Source organism: Alexandromys fortis, unplaced genomic scaffold (assembly GCF_014885135.2).
Source record: "Alexandromys fortis isolate MF-2015 unplaced genomic scaffold, M_Fortis_MF-2015_v1.1 scaffold_146, whole genome shotgun sequence".
NCBI classification, from domain to species: Eukaryota; Metazoa; Chordata; class Mammalia; order Rodentia; family Cricetidae; genus Alexandromys; species Alexandromys fortis.
This window is the reverse complement of record NW_026068042.1, coordinates 1,380,914-1,400,465: the sequence shown is the minus strand read 5'-3', so window position 1 is coordinate 1,400,465 and position 19,552 is coordinate 1,380,914. Positions and strand designations below refer to the sequence as shown.

The following is a 19,552-nucleotide window of genomic DNA, read 5'->3' as shown; positions in this document are numbered from 1 at the left end:
GGAGGGAGGGAGGGAGGGAGGGAGGGAGGGAGGGAAAAAGGAAAGGAGGGAGGGAGGGAGCCCAGTTTGCTCACAGACCTGGGGGTGCTGGTTCTCTGGACTACTGACACAACACACAAGTGTCACCTGGTCACTTCTCTGTAACGGCTGCTGGGCTTCCCCGTTCATTCTAGCCAGGCTTTTAAAAGGCTGTCAGCACCAGCCAGAACTTTCTTCTGCTAGAAGCCTGGGCAGACCGAGATGACACGCTGTCATGGAAACCCAGAGGTTCAGCCAGCACCTCTCACCTTCTTGCAGCCGATCCCTGGTGCTCTTGCGGACACGGAGGCAGACTCTGACCTCCCCAGCATCCTTGTTTCTTGAGGCTTGATTCTGACATTCAAACACACTCCTTGCTAGAATATTGGGAGTGAATTCCATGGTTGCCTCAAGTCTTAACACGGGCTGGGCTCTAGAGGGATACCAGAGAGTCATCAGGAACCAAAGACGGCAGAAACATTCCAAAGGCAAAGAGCCAGCCGGCGCGATCAGAGGAGTTCTCACCTGAGCAGCAGGAGGTGCCCCTGGGCCCCCACAGCTAGGTCTGTCAGGCCGTCCATTGTGAGGTCCTTGCCTCCACTCAGCGACTGACCAAAGTACTGGAGCTTGGGGGAGAAGCTGGCACCTGCAATGCGCTGAGGGCAGGAAAGGAGAGAGGAAGGAGGAAAGAGTGTGACTGGGCGCCAAGGCAGAGGCTCTCTTCATTCCCAGCCTTTTCAAGGAATTCAGATGACTTAAGACCCACTAAGGAGCTGTTTAACTTTAAGTCACGATCTCCAAACAGTATCCAAAATTGTCTTGGATTATCTGAGTTTCCTAAAGAAAGTTAAAAGTTTTACAGGAAAGAAATTAAAAATATATACCATTTCACCCACCTGGATCTTATATATATGGTCAGAAAAAAATCTCTCTCTCCTGAGACTTGGTAATAGCCCTGTAGACCAGGCTGGCCTTGAACTCACAGAGATTCACCTGCCCCTGCCTCCCAAGTTCTGGGATTAAAGGCATGAGCCACCACTGCCCAGCTCAAAATTATCTCTTTCATTACATCTATCTTTCTTGAGGAAGTGTTCATGTTAAAGGTCAGCGAACAACTCTTTTGTTTGGTTGGTTTTTTTTTTATTATGTATACAATATTCTGTCTGTGTGTATGCCTGAAGGCCAGAAGAGGGCGCCAGACCTCTTTACAGATGGTTGTGAGCCACCATGTGGTTGCTGGGAATTGAACTCAGGACCTTTGGAAGAGCAGGCAATGCTCTTAACCACTGAGCCATCTCTCCAGCCCCCTTGGTTGGTTTTTCGAGACAGGGTTTCTCTGTAGTTTTGGAGACTGTCCTGGAACTAGCTTTTGTAGACCAGGCTGGCCTCGAACTCACAGAGATCCACCTGCCTCTGCCTCCCAAGTGCTAGGATTAAAGGCATGCACCACCACCACTCGGCCAGAGGACAACTTTTAAGAATCATTTTTCTCCTTCCATGATGTGGGGCCCTGGGAGCAAACTCAGGTACTCAGGTTTGGCAGTAAGGGCCTCTACCTGCTGAGCCCTCTCACCAGCCCCAAACTCTCATATAAATACAAGAAGTAAGAGGAGAAAGAAGGCATTGGCAATTAACACAGTAACACCCTCAACGGTGGAAAGCCAGTGCTAAACAGAACCAAGCAGTGTGGGGCCAGCAAGGCTCTCAGCAGAGAATGGGCCCAGCTAGCCAGAAGATAATCAGAACTGTGGTTGTTCCTGGGGTAGGAGGTAGGCTAGGAATTGGCTGGGGAGGAAACTTCCTATATTGTGTGAAGAAGACTGAGGTTTGGAAAGGCTGTAGCAAGATCTGGATATATGGCTCAAGCTAGCCTTGAACTTGCCAGATAGCCCAAGAGGGCCTTTCCCTACCTCTGCCTACCTGTGTTCTGGCATTACTGGCGTGTTCCGCCACATCCAGCAACATGTCTGTATATCGGAAAGGATATGAGGTACATTTGTCAATACTCACTAAATAAATACTTACGCATTTTGTCTTAAAATAACTGCGAACACATATTCTAGTTAATAACCTACGTGTCAACACTATTACGGACAAGGAGAACTGATAACGCAACGTAATTTAAAATGCATCAAAGAGAAAGAAAATGCTGGGCGTGGAAACAGAACTGTAATTGTAGCATTGGAGGTTCAGGCAGGAGGATCATGAATTCCAGGCCAGCCTGGGTATGGAGTAAGACCTTGTCTCAGAATAGACAGATAGATTGATGATAGGTAGATGAGAGAGAGAGAGAGAGAGAGAGAGAGAGAGAGAGAGAGAGAGAGAGAGAGAGAGAGGATAGACAGACAGATGGAAAGACATGAGAACAAAGCTGGAGAGACGTCTCGGTGGGTAAAGGACAGGCTGTACAACTATGAGAACCTGAACCCCTAGCGCCATGTGAATACGGGGCATGTCAGTCTGCAGCCCAGCCCTGGCAGGTGGAGACACAGGGATCGTTTGGGCTTGCTGGCTGGCCAGGCCAGCCAAACCGGCAAGACCCAGGTCATCGGCAACGATAAACGGAAATAAAAATGATCCTGGTGAGCAAGATAAGCCGAGCACGGAGGGACACACTGCCTGTTTTCTATCGCCTGCAGAATCCAGGCTTTTCGGGCTGCCATGTGATCTCGAAATCCCACATCTCAATTTCATGCAAAAGGATCAGCAGAAGAATCTTGAAGGAACAGTGGTACGTCCACACTCCTTACCACACCACTCAATACAAACACGCTTGCCAACACTGAGCCCAAACAAGAATGGGCTGTCAACAGCCAATCACTGATGGAGAAGGGGCTCGAGGGTCTGCCATGCCCCCTGCTGAACAAGTAGGCGCTGGCAGAGCCTGGGAATTAGGGAATTACTGCCATCAGGTTGAACCTGGTGAATTTGCCAGGCTCAAGAAGAGGGCTCCAAACCCATGGTCACATAGTTGGCCCTGGTCAACCATAGTGAGTCTCAAATCAAAACAAAACACATGAGGATGGCTATGTAGGGAGGAAGGAGAGCTAGGAGGAGACAAGGGAAGATGGGGGCCAGAGAGTTCAGAATGTATTGTATATGTGTGTGAAAATGTCAAAGAACTTAATTTGGGGGCTGGAGAGGAAGCTCAGTACTTAGGAGCACTTACTGCTCTTACAGAGGACCCCGGGGTTGATTGCTGGCACCCATACCAGGCAGCTCACAATGGCTTATGGTTCCAGCTTCAGGAATCCTCTACCCTCTGACCTCTGTGGGCATCTGCAGGCATGGGTGCACATAAGCTCATCCAGCCATACACACAAATAAAAATAATTCTTTAAAATAAAATATAATTTCGAAACATTAAAAATATGAGAAAGGGGCTGGGTATGGGGGTGTATGCCTTTAATCCCAGTACTTTGGAGGCAGAAACAGGCAGATCTCTGTGAGTGTGAAGGCTAGCCTGGTCTGCATGGTGCATTTCAGGCCAGCCAAGGCTACATAGGAAGACTCTGTCTCAAAAGAAAAAGAGGGGGGAGGAGGCAAATAAGGTAGAGAAATGATTGAAAAGTATTGTGGGATATATCTTCACACTGTGTGACAGCATGCCATTGTCACTGGTTTAATAAAAAATAGACTTCCAAGAGCTAGGCAGGGGGCAGAGAGAATGCTGGGAGATGAGGTAACAAGCCATGAGCCATGTGGCAGCACATGAATTGATAGAAATGGGTTAATTTAAGTTATAAGAGCTAGTTAGAAACAAGCCTAAGTCATAGGCCGAGCTTTCATAATTAATAACAAGTCTCCATGTGGTGACTGGGGAGCTGGCAGGCAGGACAGAGAAAGACTCGCCACAGAGAAAGAGTAGCTCACCATCAGTCTTTGACCTCCACGTCACCCACAGGATGTACACAGACACACACACACACACTCACACGCAACACACAGAGACTTAATATAGCAACAGCAGAATTTTAAGTCAAACTCAGGAATCTCATAAAATCCCTAGATCATTGGTTCCTGTAAAGTGTCCAGCTGTATGGGTTTCCTAGGACATAGGATTTTCAGTACTAAAATCGGGACAGATCTGGGGAGAACAGAACCCTTGGTCCCTCGGCCAGAACAGGGGTTCCAGAGAAAGGAGCTACACAATGTACGATGTTATGCACCCCTTCATCTGGCCTAACTGTGGGTCCACAGCCAGTGCTGAGCACTTCACACCCCACAGCTGTGGCCTGCCAGCTACAGCCCCAGGCCTCAGCAATAAAGCTGAGTGTGGGTGCCCCAAAGCACCGCCTACCCTTGCAGAGTTCATCTAGGCTGGAGAGTCTCTGAGGCAGCTTGAAGGGTATGTTACTCTCTTAAAGGTTCTGGAAGGTGTGTAGGAAAACCGATCCAGCAGTTAAATCAGAGGATCCAGACCACACAAGTCAGTGCTGTGCCAGGTCAGTAGCGGGGACTTACCTGGCTGTGGGGGGTGCTGATGCTGACCGTCGATGCCCCGTGAAAGATGTAGATGGCTCCCTGATTCTCCTGCTCTCCTGGAGCCCCGACGGCCACATCTGTCAGCTTGTCCCCATTCACATCTCCCAGGACTGTCAGAGCTGCCCCGAAACGACCCCAGGGATGGCCCTGCTCACCATGGAGAATGGCTTCACACCGCCACCGAGCCCTCTGCTAAACAGAAACAGTGACAGGCCCAAAACCATGACACCCCTGCACCTCACACCCAGCCCCATCTGGCCATCCATCCATCACTTACCCCTCTAGGCAAAGGACACACTGACACCTGGCCTCCTCGGGTCTGCTCATAGTAATGAGGGGCCCCAATGAGGATCAAGTTGGTATTGCCATCACCATCTATGTCCACGGAACAGAGGGAGGCCCCAAAGTAAGAGCCAATCTGAAAGAGATGGGGGGAAAGATCACACACCTCTAGGAGTTTCCTGTCTGTGAAGAAGCCAGACTTGGTGGTGTGTACCAGCACCAGGAAGGCAGAGGTAAGAGGACCAGGAGTTCAAGGTTGTTGCATAGGGAGAAGTGTAAGACTTGTCTGAAAGGAAGAAGGAGAACCAGATTGTGACTGTGAAGGGAGGGTTGGAGAAGGCAAGATTTTCTATGTGACTTGTGGTGACTTGAATAAGAATGACCCCCATAGGCTTGCATATTTGAATGCTTAGTCACCAGGGAATGGAACTCTTTGACAAGACTACAGGATTAAGAGACACATCCTTGTTGGAAGAAGTATGTGACTGGGGGTAGATTTTGAAGTTTTCTTTTCTTTTTCATTCCTTTTTTTTTTTTTTTTTTTTGGTTTTGTTGTTTTGTTTTTGTTAATTTTTCAAGACAGGGTTTCTCTGTGTTAACAGCCCTGGCTGTCCTGGAATTTGTTTTGTAGACCAGGTTGGTCTTAAACTCACAAAGATCTGCCTACCTCTGCCTCACCAGTGCTGGAATTAAAGGTGAACACCTGACAAAATACAACATCCCTACATGATAAAGGTCTTGGAGAGAACAGGGATACGAGGAACATACCTAAACATAATAAAGGCAAGATACAGCAAGCCAACAGCTAAAATCAAACTAAATGGAGAGAAACTCACAGCGATTCCACTGTAATCAGGAACAAGATAAGGTTGTCCACTCTCTCCATATCTATTCAATATAGTTCTTGAGGTCCTTGCTAGAGCAATAAGACACCAAAAAGAGATCAAGGGGATACAAATTGGAAAAGAAGAAGTCAAACTCTCACTGTTTGCTGATGATATGATAGTTTACATAAGCGATCCCAAAAATTCTACCAAGAAACTTCTACGATTCATAAACACTTTCAATAATGTAGCAGGATACAAGATTAACTCAAAAAAATCAGTAGCCCTCCTGTACACAGATGATAAAAGGGCTGAGAAAGAAATCAGAGAAACAACACCCTTCACAATAGCTACACATAGCATAATATATCTCAGAGTAACTCTAACCAAACAAGTGGAAGACTTGTATGACAAGAACTTTAAATCTTTAAAGAAAGAAATTGAAGAAGACACCAGAAAGTGGAAAAATCTCCCATGCTCTTGGGTAGGCAAAATTAACATAGTAAAAAAATGGCAATCTTACCAAAAGCAATCTACAGATTCAATGCAATGCCCATCAAAATCCCAACAAAATTCTTCACAGACCTTGAAAGAACAGTACTCAACTTTATATCGAAAAGAAAAAAAAACTTAAGATAGCCAAAACAATCCTGTATAATAAGGGAACTTCTAGAGGCATCACAATTCCTGACTTCAGACTCTACTACAGAGCTACAGTACTGAAAACAGCCTGGTATTGGCATAAGAACAGACAGGAGGACCAATGAAACCTAATAGAAGACCCGAATATTAATCTACACTCCTTTGAACAGTTGATTTTTGACAAAAAAAATCAAAAAATATCAAATGGAAAAAAGAAAGCATATTTAACAAATGCTGCTGGCATAACTGGATATCAACATGTAGAAGACTGAAAATAGATCCATATCTATCACCATGCACAAAACTCAAGTCCAAATGGATCAAAGACCTCAACATAAAGCCAGCTACACTGAACCTTATAGAAGAGAAAGTGGAAAGTACACTTGAATGCATTGACACAGGAGACCACTTCCTAAATGTAACCTCAGCATCATAAACACTGAGAGAAACAATTAATAAATGGGACCTCCTGAAACTGAAAAGCTTCTGTAAAGCAAAGGACATGGTCAACAAGGCAAAATGACAGCCTACAGAATAGGAAAAGGCCATGGCAAATGCGTGCACTTCTTCCCATAAGTTGTTAAAGAAAAATTCTAAAACACAAGAATAAATATAAGCAGCGTGACAGAATGGGAAAACATCTTCACTAACCCCACATCAGACAGGTCTGATCTCCAAAATATACAAAGAACTCAAGAAATTGGACACCAAAAGAACACATAATCCAATAAAAAAAAACAGAGAACTCTCAACAGAGCAATCTAAAATGACTGAAAGACACTTAAGGAAATGTTCAACATTCTCTGTCATCAGAGAATTGCAAATAAAAACAACTCTGAGATTCCATCTAACACCTGTAAGAATGGCCAAGATCAAAAACACTGATGACAACTTATGCTGGAGAGGTTCTGGGGGAAAAGGAACACTTCTGCATTGCTGGTGGGAATGCAAGTTGGTACAGCCCCTTTGAATGTCAGTGTGGTGATTTCTCAAACAATTAGGAAACAACCTTCCTCAAGACCCAGTAATATAACTTTTGGGTATATATCCAAAAAATGCTCAATCATGCCACAAGGACATGTGCTCAAATATGTTCATAGCAGCTTTGTTTGTCATAGCTAGGACCTGGAAACAACCTAAATGCCCCTCAACCAAAGAGTGGATAAGGAAAATGTGGTACATTTACACAATGGAGTGCTACACAGCAGAAAAAAATAATGACAGCTTAAATTTTGCAGGAAAATGGATGGAACTAGAAAACATTATTTTGAGTGAGGTAACCCAGACACAGAAAGACAATTATCACATGTACTCACTCATAGGTGATTTTTATTTTTTTTAAAACTTTATTTGCCTTTATTTCATGCGCATTGGTATAATGATGTCAGATTCTCTTGAACTGGAGCTACAGAAAGCTGCCAGCTGCCATGTGGGTGCTGGGAATTGAACCTGGGTCCTCTGGAGGAGCAGTCAGTGCTCTTAACCACTGAGCCATCTCACCAGCCCGGTGATTTTTAAACATAAAGCAAAGAAAGCCAACCTACAAATCACAATCCCAGAGAACTTAGACAACAATGAGGACACTAGGAGAGACTTACATAGATCAAATCTACACGGGAAGTAGAAAGTAGAAAAAGACAAGATCTCCTGAGTAAATTGGGAGCATGGGGACCTTGGGAGAGAGCTAAAGGGGGGAGGGGAGAGGCAGGGAGGGAAGCAGAGAAAAATGTAGAGCTCAATAAAAATCAATAAAAATGTTTTTTAAAAGGTGAACAACGTATCTGGAGGGTTTTGAGGTTTTCTTTTCTTTCTCTTTCTTTTAGATTTATTTATTTATTTATTATGTATGCAGTATTCTACCTGCTTGTATGCCTGCACACCAGTCTCATTATAGATGATTGTAAGTCACCAGGTAGTTGCTGGGAATTGAACTCAGGACCTCCAAAAGAATAGCCAGTGCTCTTAACCTCTGGGTCATCTCTCCAGCCCCGAGGTTTTTAAAAGCCCACTGTTCCTTTATTTCTCTCTCTCAGCCAATAGATCAGGACGTAGCTTTCAGCCACTGCTGCAGAGATATGTCCCCGTTCTCCCTCTACGATAATGAACTAAACCTCTAAAATTGTAAGCAAGCTCCCAATGAAATGCTCTCTTTTCTAAGAGCTGCCTTGGTCATGGTGTGTCTTCACAGCAGCAGAACAGTGACTAAGCCATGGTTCATAATACATTTTGAGAAAGCACAGGCGCACATACAAGAGAAAGAGAGAGAATGTTAAGGGTGAAATCCAGGACTTCAGACATTCTAGGCAACTGGTCTACCATTGAGCTACACCCCCAACCAACTGAATATGCTCCTAGCTAGAGGAATATATCATAAAGTCAAGGGGCAGTAGGATTGGATTTATCACAGATGATATTTTAGGGAAATTACTAAGGCAGCTAAGAATATGATGCATTGGAGAACACAAATATAATATCTAGAAGAGTAAACATGGTACCCTTTTAGATTAGAATTATCTGTAGAAGCAAAGGATAAAGTCTAATATGGCGGGCTGGAAAGATGGCTCAGTGGTTAAGAGCATGGGCTGCTCTTTCAGAGGTCCTGAGTTCAATTTCCAGCAACCACATGGTGGCTCACAACCATCAATAATGAGATCTGGTGCTCCCTTGTGTCACACAGACATTTGTGCAGGCAGAATACTATATAAATAATAAGTAAATAAATAAATAAATAAATCTTTAAAAAAGAAAAGAAATCTGTATGATGTTAATGGGATCCTTTAAAAAAAAGTCTAATTTGGCCATAATCAATTTGATTGGGTAAAAACCACAATTATGAGACTGGAGGTATAGCTCGGTGGTAAACTACTTGTCCTGTATTCTTGAAGCACTGAGTAGTTTAGTCCCTAGTACTGAAAACCTTGCTGCCCAGAAAGTTTTGTGTTGCCTGACCAGTAAAAATGTCTTTTTCATATGCTCTAGGTAAACACGCAGCATTTATCCATAGAACCCAGCCGTTTATCGCCCACTTTCTCATTCACTCAACACGGACGTGTTTGTTGAGCACCAGACAGGGTAGCAGCACGGTGCCTTCAAGGACTCTCAGCACAGCAATGTGGAGAGAAGAAGAACAAGTTAAACAGAGATGTGTTACAGGTTTCAAACTAGAAGTCCCAGGAAGGAAAAGTACAGAGGACTTGAGACAACACAAACTCTGCGCCCCACCACCACCACCACTGCAGGAGACTCGGCTCTGGAGCTTTGTCCTGACATCAATAGCATTGTTTAGGTCAGGTTTGTTGGTGATAAATTTTGCATAAAATAAAATTCAGCTGTTTTAGTTATAGTTTTAGAGTTTTGACAACATCCAGTCATATAATCATGACCACCATCAGGCTATGGCCTCCTCCTGGTGCCTCACAGTTGGCTTCTTCCCCACTGACACCTCTGCTCTTTCTGTCCCTGAACCACGGTTGTTCATCTAGATCGCTGTGCAAATGGCTACACAGCTTGCAGACTACATCAGACTTCGTCTTTCAGCTCGAATAATTCACTTGAAATCTATCCGTATTGCTTGCGTGCATTAGTAACCCATTCCCATTGCTGCTGAGCCCTCCACTGCACGGGCCTCTCGGGCCTCTCACGGCTTGCGATTCCATCCTCCAGCTCAGGGCATCCCGATGCCTCCAGTGTGATGTGGTTGGGAACAGAGCAGTGGCAAGCATTAGATTTCCGTGTGAACATCTGTCTCCGTGTCTCCTCAGTAATGCTAGTTGCACTGCCTAGTGTGTGACCGGCTGTCACATCTCCTAAGAAGCTGGCTTTTCTTTGGATCAGTCTCATCAGACACGATAAGATGGTCTGCTGTAGATCGTCAGCCCCACTGTCACTCGCTGGAAAGCTTCTCCGTTACATGTTTTTGTACTTTTGTTGACTACTAATTCATCAATTGTGACAATAACAGCATAAAAAGTGGTGGAAGAAGCTGTCGATGAGCAGTTTTTTTTTAATGTGGGTGAAACTGTCATCTGTTAAAAACAGACTACAGTAACTGTAAGGTGTTTTAAGTAAGCCTCCTAAACACAGAGAAGTCTGCGGCAGAAACACAGACGGGATAGAAATCGGTATAGAACTATAATGAAGATATTTAAACTTATATAACTATATAAATCAATATGTAACTATAGAAATTTTATCAAAGCCAAAAGAGATGGAATGGACCAAAGGAACTGCAAAGCAGAAAACAGTGAACAAACCCAGGCTGTCCACCAACAATTTTTAACCAAAACATGGAATATATGAATGGGTTTGGAGCTTTTGTTTTGTTTTTCATTATATATACAGATGTCATATCTGCATGTGTTTGTGTGTTATATGTGTGCCTGGTGCCTATAGAGGCCAGAAGAGGACATTAGATGCCCCCAGGAACTGGAGTTACAGATGGTTGTGAGCCTCATGTGGGTGATAGGAGTCAAATGCAGGTCCTCTGTGAGAGCAATGGATATTCTTAACTGATGAGCCAACTCTCCAGGCCTGACTGAAAGGGTTTTTTAGATTCAGTACTGGCTACCTAAATTAGACCTATAGGTGCAGATTTATGGACATAGCTTGAAAGTGAAGGGAGGGGAAAAAGAGCTACTCCACGCCAACAATGACCACGAGAAAGGAGGATGCCAAGACTCCTGCCAGATGAGCTAGCCCTGTGTCAGTCTACCCTGAAGACAGAATCAGAACGGAGAGAGTCCTGTGCAGCAGAGCCTGAACGCACCGGTAATCTGGAGTGCCAGTGAACCAGTGAGAGGAAAAAGATTTCCAACAAGAGAAACCTGTGGCTTGCTGCTCCGTCCCAGAAGAGTCAAAGAGCATCAGTTATTGGAGTTGAGGGTGAGAGTCTCACATAGCCCAGGCTGGCCTTGAATTCCTGAGCCTCCAGTCTAAAGGGCTGGGATTACAGGTATCCCAGGTGTGAAAGAGAGGGAATCGTTCCAAAGTCATTTTATAAAGTCAGAATTACACTGCTACTAAAGCCAGACACGCGCACAAATCAAAAGAAACAAAAAGAAAACAGCCTGCAAAAATCCCTAAGTAAAGTGTTAACAGAATGAGCTCAACAGCACATTTTCAAATGATTCCTTGGGTCTGGTGACATAGGTGAGAGGTAGTGGGGTATTTGCGTAGTGTTCATGAAGCTACCCAATACTGCAAAGGAAGGGAAAGATAGAGAATAAGAGAAAAGGGGGGGAGGAAGAAGAAAAGGAGGTGAAGGGAATTGTATTACCAATAAAGCCGATATATCACATCTCTAGATTAAATGGGAGAAGTGTGATCATTTCAGGGCATGCAAGAAAACCATCTTATAAGATTCAACATTTCTTCATAATAAAATTCTAAATAAATTAGTTATAAAAGTATATGTTGACAGGCAGTGGTGACTCACACTCGGGAGTTTTCACACTCGGGAGTGTTCAATGTGACCTGGAACTCAGAAATTTGCCTGCCTCTGCCCCCTGAGTGCTGGGTTTAAAGGCCTGAGCTGTTGTCGAATATTATTTTAAGATGAGTTACATTTGTTTATGCTGTGGAACATTTGTTTAGTGATGCAAAGATGTGTTGCATTCTTTTTTAAAAAATTTATTTATTTATTACGTATACAGTGTTCTGCTGGTATGTATGCCTGCACACCAGAAGAGGGCACCAGATCTCATTATAGATGGTTGTGCGTCACCATGTGGTTGCTAGGAATTGAATTTAGGACCTCTGAAAGAGCAGCCAGTGCTTTTAACCTCTGAGCCATTTCTCCAGCCCATGTTGCATTCTTTTATGTTGCATTTGTTTAACTTTGTGAAGCTGTGCTACTGTGCCTGTCTAAAACACCTGATTGATCTAATAAAGAGCTGAACGGTCAATAGCTAGGCAGGAAGGAGCAAGGATAGGAAAGGCTTGTGGGTAGGGAGAATAGACAGAAGGAGAAAAAGAGAGAGAAAGAGGAAGCAGGGAGAGGAAGGGGAGAAGGGCATTAGGGGCCAGTCACCCAGCCAGTCACGAAGTAAGAGTGAAAGTAAGGTATTAAGAAATAGAGAAAGAGGAGCTGGAGAGATGGCTCAGAGGTTAAGAGCACTGACTGCTCTTCCAGAGGTCCTGAGTTCAATTCCCAGCAACCACATGGTGGCTCACAACCATCTGTAATAAGATCTGGTGTCCTCTTCTGTACTGCAGGATACATGAAGGAAGAAACCTATATACATAATAAATAAAAATCTTTAAAAAAAAAAAAAAAAGAAAGAAAATTAACAAAAGTCTGTAGCTACAGCTCAGAAGAGAAAGTGCTCCCTTAATAGCACGGAGAAAGTCCAACATCACGTAAGTGGGTGGTGGTACACTTGGAAGAGGCCTGAAGATAAGAAGTTCAAGGCCACTGTCAGCTACATAGAAAGTTCAAAGCCAAGCCAACCTGGGCTACTTGACCTTATCTCAAAAAAAAAACCCTAGGAATGATTTTAACCACAGAATGGAGCCTCTTTAGAATGAAAAATATAAAATATTGAGAAGAGATTGAAAAGAATATAAAAATGAAAAAAATCCCATGTTTATGAATTAGAAGAATTAGTCTGAATTGAAATAAAATGGCAGTTTTAACTAAATATATCCTTATAAATTCTAAAATTCATAGAAGGTCAAAAGAATCCCCAAATATCCAAACAGTCTTGAGCTAAAAGGAAGAGAGATGAAGGTGGTACAGTATGTAAGCCTGCCCATACCTGGGAGCAGGGGCACACACCTAGAGTCACACCTCTGGGGACAAGAAGATAAGAAGATCATTGTCAAGGACAAGCCAGGCTGAATAGTAAGATCCTGTGGAATAATCCTTCCAACACTGTGTGAATAGCTGGCCACTAGCTGAAGAGGATAAAGTTAGGTGGGAAAGCCAAACTGAGAATGATGGGATGAGGAAGGGTGGAGTCAGAGAGCGCAAGCCACACAGAGAATGAATCAGGAAAATGGGATAAAGGTAAAAGTCACGAGCTTTGGGACAGCACATAGATTAACCGAAATGAGTTAAGTTGTAAGAGCTTGTTAGTAATACGTCTGAGCTATTGGCCAAGCATCTATAGGTAATATTAAGTCTCAGTGTGTTTATTTGGGAGTTGTTGGTGGGACAGAAACTTCCACCTACATATATGGGGGAGTCGCTATAATCAAAGCAACATGGCATCAGAATATAAATAAGAATAAGCCAGGTGGGTGGATGCAGAAGCCAGAAATCCACATTCTCATGGGTAACAGATTTTCAACAAAGGCCCCAAGGACATACATGAATATCTGTTTGATAAATGTTATCACTTGGGGAACTATTTATAGGCAGGAGAATGCAACTAGACCCCTATCCCATTTGAGTCTAAACATACTGAAGATCTAAACATAAATGCCTAAACTATGAAATTACTAGAAGAAAACAAAGGAATACTTGAGGACCTTGATATGAGCAGGGCTGCTTTTTATATTAGACCCCAAAATGCAGACAACAAAAACAAAAAAACCTCAGTTGTCAACTTGACTAGATCTAAAATCAGCTCTGGGCACTGCTGAAAGGAATATGATTTTAATTTAATCAATATCTCAACAATACACTTGAGTTCTTGAAAAAAAGAAATAGTAAGGTGGCAGTCACTTGTTTACGATTTTAAGATGGAAACATTTTAAACTTTTAAGCATAAGGCCGGCTGGAGACTTTATAACTGACCCCTTTCAAGTTGGGGACACGCCCTTTAGCCCACATGCCACCGGGAGTTTTCAATGTGAAAAGATGTTGGGGTGGGCAGGCTTCTATTTCTGGCTCTACTTGGGTGAGTACACAGCTCTTACAGCCTGTTTACAATGAAGCATTACATTGAGGTTTTTCAAAATAGCACTTTCAGTGAGAAAGTTCACATAAATTCTCTGTTTTAAAGTGCAAAAACCAGTAGTGTTTAGTATATTCTTGTTTTGTAACCATGGGCTCTAAATCTGTAGCACTGTCCCCAGAAAGGAACCTTGAGTTGGTTAGTCCCCAGCGTCTACCCCACTTCATCCGCTGGTGACTCCTGACCTGCTTTTTATCCCTATCTCCTTGGACATTGGGGTTGTGTAGTTGGTTTTGCTGTTGTTTTCTTTTGGTTTTGAGAGTGAGTCTCAAACAATACAGTCCAAGTTAGCCTAGCACCCACTGTATAACCTAACCTGACCTCAAACTTGCAACTCTCCTGCCTCATCCTGCTGCATACTAAGATTTTCTGCATGCACTACCATACCTGGTCTGTAAAGTCAGGATTGGGAAGTGCTCTCCTTTTTCACGATTGTTTGGGTTATTCTGGATCTCTCTCATTTCCCCATGAACTTTGACATCAGTTTGTCCATCGGAAGCATCTTAGAGAAACAGCTATGTATCAATAGATATGGAATTACTTCAGTAATTTAGTATGTATGTGTATGGGGGTGCCCATGAGTGTGTGTGTCTGTGTCTGTGTGTGTCTGTGTGTGTGTGTGTGTGACAGCCAGAGGTCAACCTCAAAGGTCATTTGTTGTGGAATATTATTTCAACTAGGCAAAGATGTGTTATGTGTTACATTTGTTTATGCTGCATTTATTTAATTATAAAAGGGATGAGCAGCTAACAGCTAGGCAGAGAAAGAGAGGGCAGAGCTGGCGAGAGGAGAGAATAAAGAGGAGCAGAAATCTAGGCTCGAGGGGAGAAGAAATGAGAGGAAGAGGAGGGAATGAGGGAGACACCCGGGGCCAGAAGCCAGGCAACTGCCAGCCAGCAGACACAAGAAACAGTGAAAGTAAGATTACATAAGGAAAGAAAAGCAAAAGACCCAAAGGTAAAAGGTAGATAAAGAGAAATGGGTTAATTTCAAGTTAAAAGAGCTAGCCAGAAAAGAGCTAAGTTAGACTGAGCATTCAAAACTAATAATAAGTCTCTGTGTCATGATTTGGGAGCTGGTTGGTGTCCCCATTCTCACCTCCTCCAAAAAAGCCTGGTTCCATCATTCTTTAGCAACTGTCTATCTTGTTCATCGAGACAGTCTCTCAGTTTCTTGGAGCTCACCAAGTAGGATATGATACTGGCCAGGGAACCCCAGGAGATGCCCCTGTCTCCACCTCCCCAGCTCTGGGATCACAAGCGTGCCACCATGCCCAGCTTTTTATGTGGGTTCTGGGCATCAAATTCACATCCCTGTTATCTCCATAGCCCATCAACAGGCATGGAATAACTTCAGTATTTTAATACCTAATGTAGCTGTATTGGTTATGTCCTGATGAACGGCAGCTCGAAAAACCAGGTCATCATAGAAAACCCATGCAGTTCAAATACTACCGGTCATTGCTGGGGAAGTGCTGAGGCTAGGACTAGAAACACAGCTCAGTAAAGCGCTTGCCCAGCACACATGAGGCCCTGGGTTCAAACCCCAGGACCAAAACACAAGAAAGAAAGGCCAAGGCCAGGCGGTAGTGACACACGCCTTTAATCCCCACACTCGGGAGGCAGAGGCAGGTGGATCTTTGTGAGTTTGAGGTCAGCCTGGTCTACAAGAGCTAGTTCCAGGACAGGCTCCAAAGCTACAGAGAAACCCTGTCTCAAAAAAGAAGAAGAAAAGAAGAAGAAGAAGAAGAAGAAGAAGAAGAAGAAGAAGAAGAAGAAGAAGAAGAAGAAGAAGAAGAAGAAGAAGAAGAAGAAGAAGAAGAAGAAGAAGAAGAAGAAGAAAGAAAGGCCAAAGACATGACATTCTCAGACGCAAAGCTGACCTGGGACTCTCTAACATGGCACCCTCCAAAGATGCCACATGGCACTGGTCCACCCTAGAATCCCAGTTCCAGGGGCCTCTGTGTCTTTATGTTTCACACACTCCACACTTACCTGGCTGCCCTTGATATCAGCCTGGGGCTCCCAGGCACCGAAATTCTGTCTGAACATCACCACCAGACCAGTATGCTGATATCGAGGTGCCCCTAAAAGCAAGCTTTGGACCCGGCTCCTCATGATGACCGCAGAAGAATAGCCTAAGAAGAATGTTTGTAATAGGCAAAGCGTTTTCCGGTGCAGACCTGGCCCTCCTTTCACAGTGCAGGCCCGTTCCTAAGTAGGACAGCAGAGCAGCCCCAGGCCTGATGTGCTGGGGCGACTATTATGCCCATAACCAAAATTAAATTTAGATTCTTAAAAAAAATCTCTACAACTATCCCAAAGGCCAACAAAAGATGCAAAAGCATGCATGTCAGCGGAGTGACATCACATCCCGATCCCTTCCGAGAACAACCCCTGCCCTCCTCACTTACCCAAGTAAGCATCGTTCATATCTGAATCCACTCTGGTTGTGTTGACGAAGGTGGCTTTATCCTGTGATGTGTACAGAAAGGCTCCACCTGCCCAGTCAAAGCTCCCCACAGAGCCCAGCAAGGGACCATTCTGAGGAAAGGAACATAACAGGACTGAGGGGGAAAGAAAGGACCAGAGATGCCCGTCAAAAAAAAAAAAAGCCCTCCTCTGGAGAACGTGCCACGGAGAAAAGCCCCCAACCCTTGCACCTCTTCCTTCTTTGTGCCCCCCTCATCACCCCTAGTTTATTGTAGGAGCACTCACAGAGGTGATGGCGGCACTGAAGCCTTCTTGAGACATCTCATGCTCAAAAGAGCTGGTACTTCCTGTCTGAGTGCCTGCAGGGAAGAAGACGTTCTATGTGAAAGCAAGCAGAGAACCATGGACCAAATACCCAAAACCCCCAGTGCTGTCATGGCAGACAAAGGGAGGTCCCACGTTGAACACGCACAGCTTGCGAGGATGGCGGGCCTTCAGCGACCTTCTCTTCCTCAAGGAAGAACGGGGTTCTCAAGGTATCTAACTTTTCCCCATCCAGATTATATATGAAATGCCCAAATTTGGTTAAGAGTTGTAGCGCATGCATGTGGTCCCAGCACTCAAGAGGCTGAGGCAAGAGGATGACCAAGAGTTCAGGGTCATCATGGGCTACGAGGTGAGACTATCTCAACAGCATATCCCTCAAAAAAAAAAAAAGAAATTCTCTAATTTGTAAATGTATTTGACAAATATTTAATAGATGCTTTCTGTGTACCACACACTGTTCCAGGCGGCGGAGACATTCAAAGGAATGGAGCAAGTTAGACCCGCGTGACGGGAGAGCTGACGCTGGCGTGAGAACGCTAAGTGGGAACCACTGGTCTGCGCTGGGCTGGCTCACCCTCAATGGCGAAGATCTTCTCCTGGAGCTGGTTCTGAATGGTCTTCAGGGCTTCAAAGTTGTCCACTTGGAACACGTGATCTCCAGCTGGCTTAGAAGCAATGGTATCAAGCTCTTGGCGGGATTTCCTACCAGCGAAGGCATTCCCCACCTGTTACCAAAGAGTAGAAGCTGAATTATTTATTCTCTGATGGTAGCTGTATCATTCAGCAAAGAAAATCCTAGATGAAAGAAACTTCTATCAAATAAAGAGTTCACCAGGAGCCATCCCTCCTGGTAGGGGGCTGACATCTCCCCAGCAAAAAAGAATGCTTTTTAAAATTATTTTGCTTTTAATTCTCTCTCTCTCTCTCTCTCTCTCTCTCTCTCTCTCTCTCTCTCTCTCTCTCTCTCTCAATCTATCTATCTATCTATCTATCTCCTCTCTCTTTCTCTCTCTGTCTCTGTGTGTGTGTGTGTGTCCATGTACATAAATGCTCAAGGCCAGAGATGTCAGATCCCTTGCAGCTGGGGTTACAAGCGTTAGGAGCCCCTGACCTGAGTACTGGTCTTCTAGAAAAGCAGTAAGTACTCCTCCTGCGCCATCCTTCCAGCCCCAAGGGAATCTGTTTTATACATAAAGGTCCTTCTTACACGCCGCACTGTGAATTCATGCCTTTTCCTTTGGCGTACAAGTGTGACGGCGGCCCTAACACTTTACCTCTTTCTGTACCCAGGTCTTTTTCCCAGATTTTGCCACACCCGCTCACTCTTGAAATATCCTGCCCCGCTCGCTGCTCGCTCGCTGTCTCTGGGCCAGTCCATGACAGTTACCAGATGCGGGGCTGATAGAAGCTAGTAACCGTGCCTGCAGCATCTACTTCCTTTCTCCTCTGCCCCGAGCACAAGGGCATCCCCAGGCGAGGCCACTGGCCATGAGACCCAGGGAGCAGAAGAGCCAAATTACCCAACTTGTTCCCAGCAAGGCCATCCGCCCAGCAGACAAGCAGAACTCTCATCCAGGAGTGGAGAAAGCAAAGGCAAGGTGAGCAGATCTGCCCGCCAGCCTGCAGCTAACAGCACATCTAAGTGAGCCTTGCTGAGACCAGGAAAACAATCTGGCCAAATTACAAATGGACTTATATTAAGCCACTGAGGGCTGGCGAGGTGGCCCAGTCATCAAGGGCTAGGCTCACAACCAAAAATATTAAGCCCTTGACTTTGAGATCATTCATGGTATATATAGCGTTATTGTGGCGTGGATGTGTGGTAGCACTGTGTGTGGCCTAGCAATGGCCCTTGCCCCCCTTTAATTTGAGGAATATCTGCAAATTGAAGATAGGACACACTGGTAGAAAATCTCCACAGAAGTACCAGGCCCAATCTCTCCATTTCCTACCCCAATGACATAGCGAATGACCCCTGCTCTGTCTGCCTCAGGGATGACATCCTCATAATTCAAGGGATCGCCGTATTTTTCTCCATCTGTGATGACAACTAGAATCTTCACGGCATTCTCCCGGGCCCCAGAAGTTTTCTGAAACAGTTCTCTCCTGTGCAGAGAAAAGAATGACAGAGACACAAGCAGACGGAAGTGTCGTTAGCGCCCAGCATGACTGGCAACAGTCACAGGGACAGCCGAGCTCTGGCTGTCTAGGTGGGGCTGTCTCCCCTGAGTCTGACTGGATTTGCTCTTATGTTCTGAACACAGAGTCTGGCTGGGCCTCAAATTGGTGGTCCCCTTGCCTCTGTCTCCTGAATTATAGCTATGCACCACCACAGGCAAATTCCTCATTACCATTAAATATAGAAAAAAATATAAAGAAATAAGACCGCCTGGCTCTATCATTAAATCTTACCCCGAATACTATGTTTTCCTGGACATTTTCCTACACTTGTGCGTGTGTGTGTGAGGGGTGGGAAGGGAGGGAGGGCAGAAGAGAGAATGTGGGTTGGGGACAGGATGCCACAGCTCAGCAGCTGTCTGCCTTGTTTCAAGCCCGGGTCTCTCACTGCCTGGAGCTTATTCACTAGGCTGGGCAGCCAGCGAGTGCCAGGGTCCTCCTATATATGCCTCCCTCCCTGGCAGTA

General features: G+C 44.8%; 1 protein-coding gene across 3 annotated transcripts in view; it reads right to left on the bottom strand.

The window, feature by feature from the left end:
* Window positions 1–19,552, bottom strand: part of Itgam (integrin subunit alpha M) — a 45,050-nt gene that overhangs the window by 10,286 nt on the left and 15,212 nt on the right. For 2 of the 3 annotated variants that reach the window (XM_050166067.1, XM_050166069.1), the window contains exons 8-16: window positions 18,861–19,014; window positions 17,483–17,633; window positions 16,867–16,940; window positions 16,563–16,692; window positions 16,144–16,286; window positions 4,781–4,921; window positions 4,483–4,695; window positions 544–674; window positions 288–451 (exon numbers count right to left, since the gene is read on the bottom strand). In XM_050166067.1, the coding sequence (XP_050022024.1) occupies window positions 288–451; window positions 544–674; window positions 4,483–4,695; window positions 4,781–4,921; window positions 16,144–16,286; window positions 16,563–16,692; window positions 16,867–16,940; window positions 17,483–17,633; window positions 18,861–19,014 (1,301 nt within the window). The remainder of the gene's footprint in view (window positions 1–287; window positions 452–543; window positions 675–4,482; window positions 4,696–4,780; window positions 4,922–16,143; window positions 16,287–16,562; window positions 16,693–16,866; window positions 16,941–17,482; window positions 17,634–18,860; window positions 19,015–19,552) is intronic. The other variant, XM_050166068.1, reaches the window with a different exon arrangement.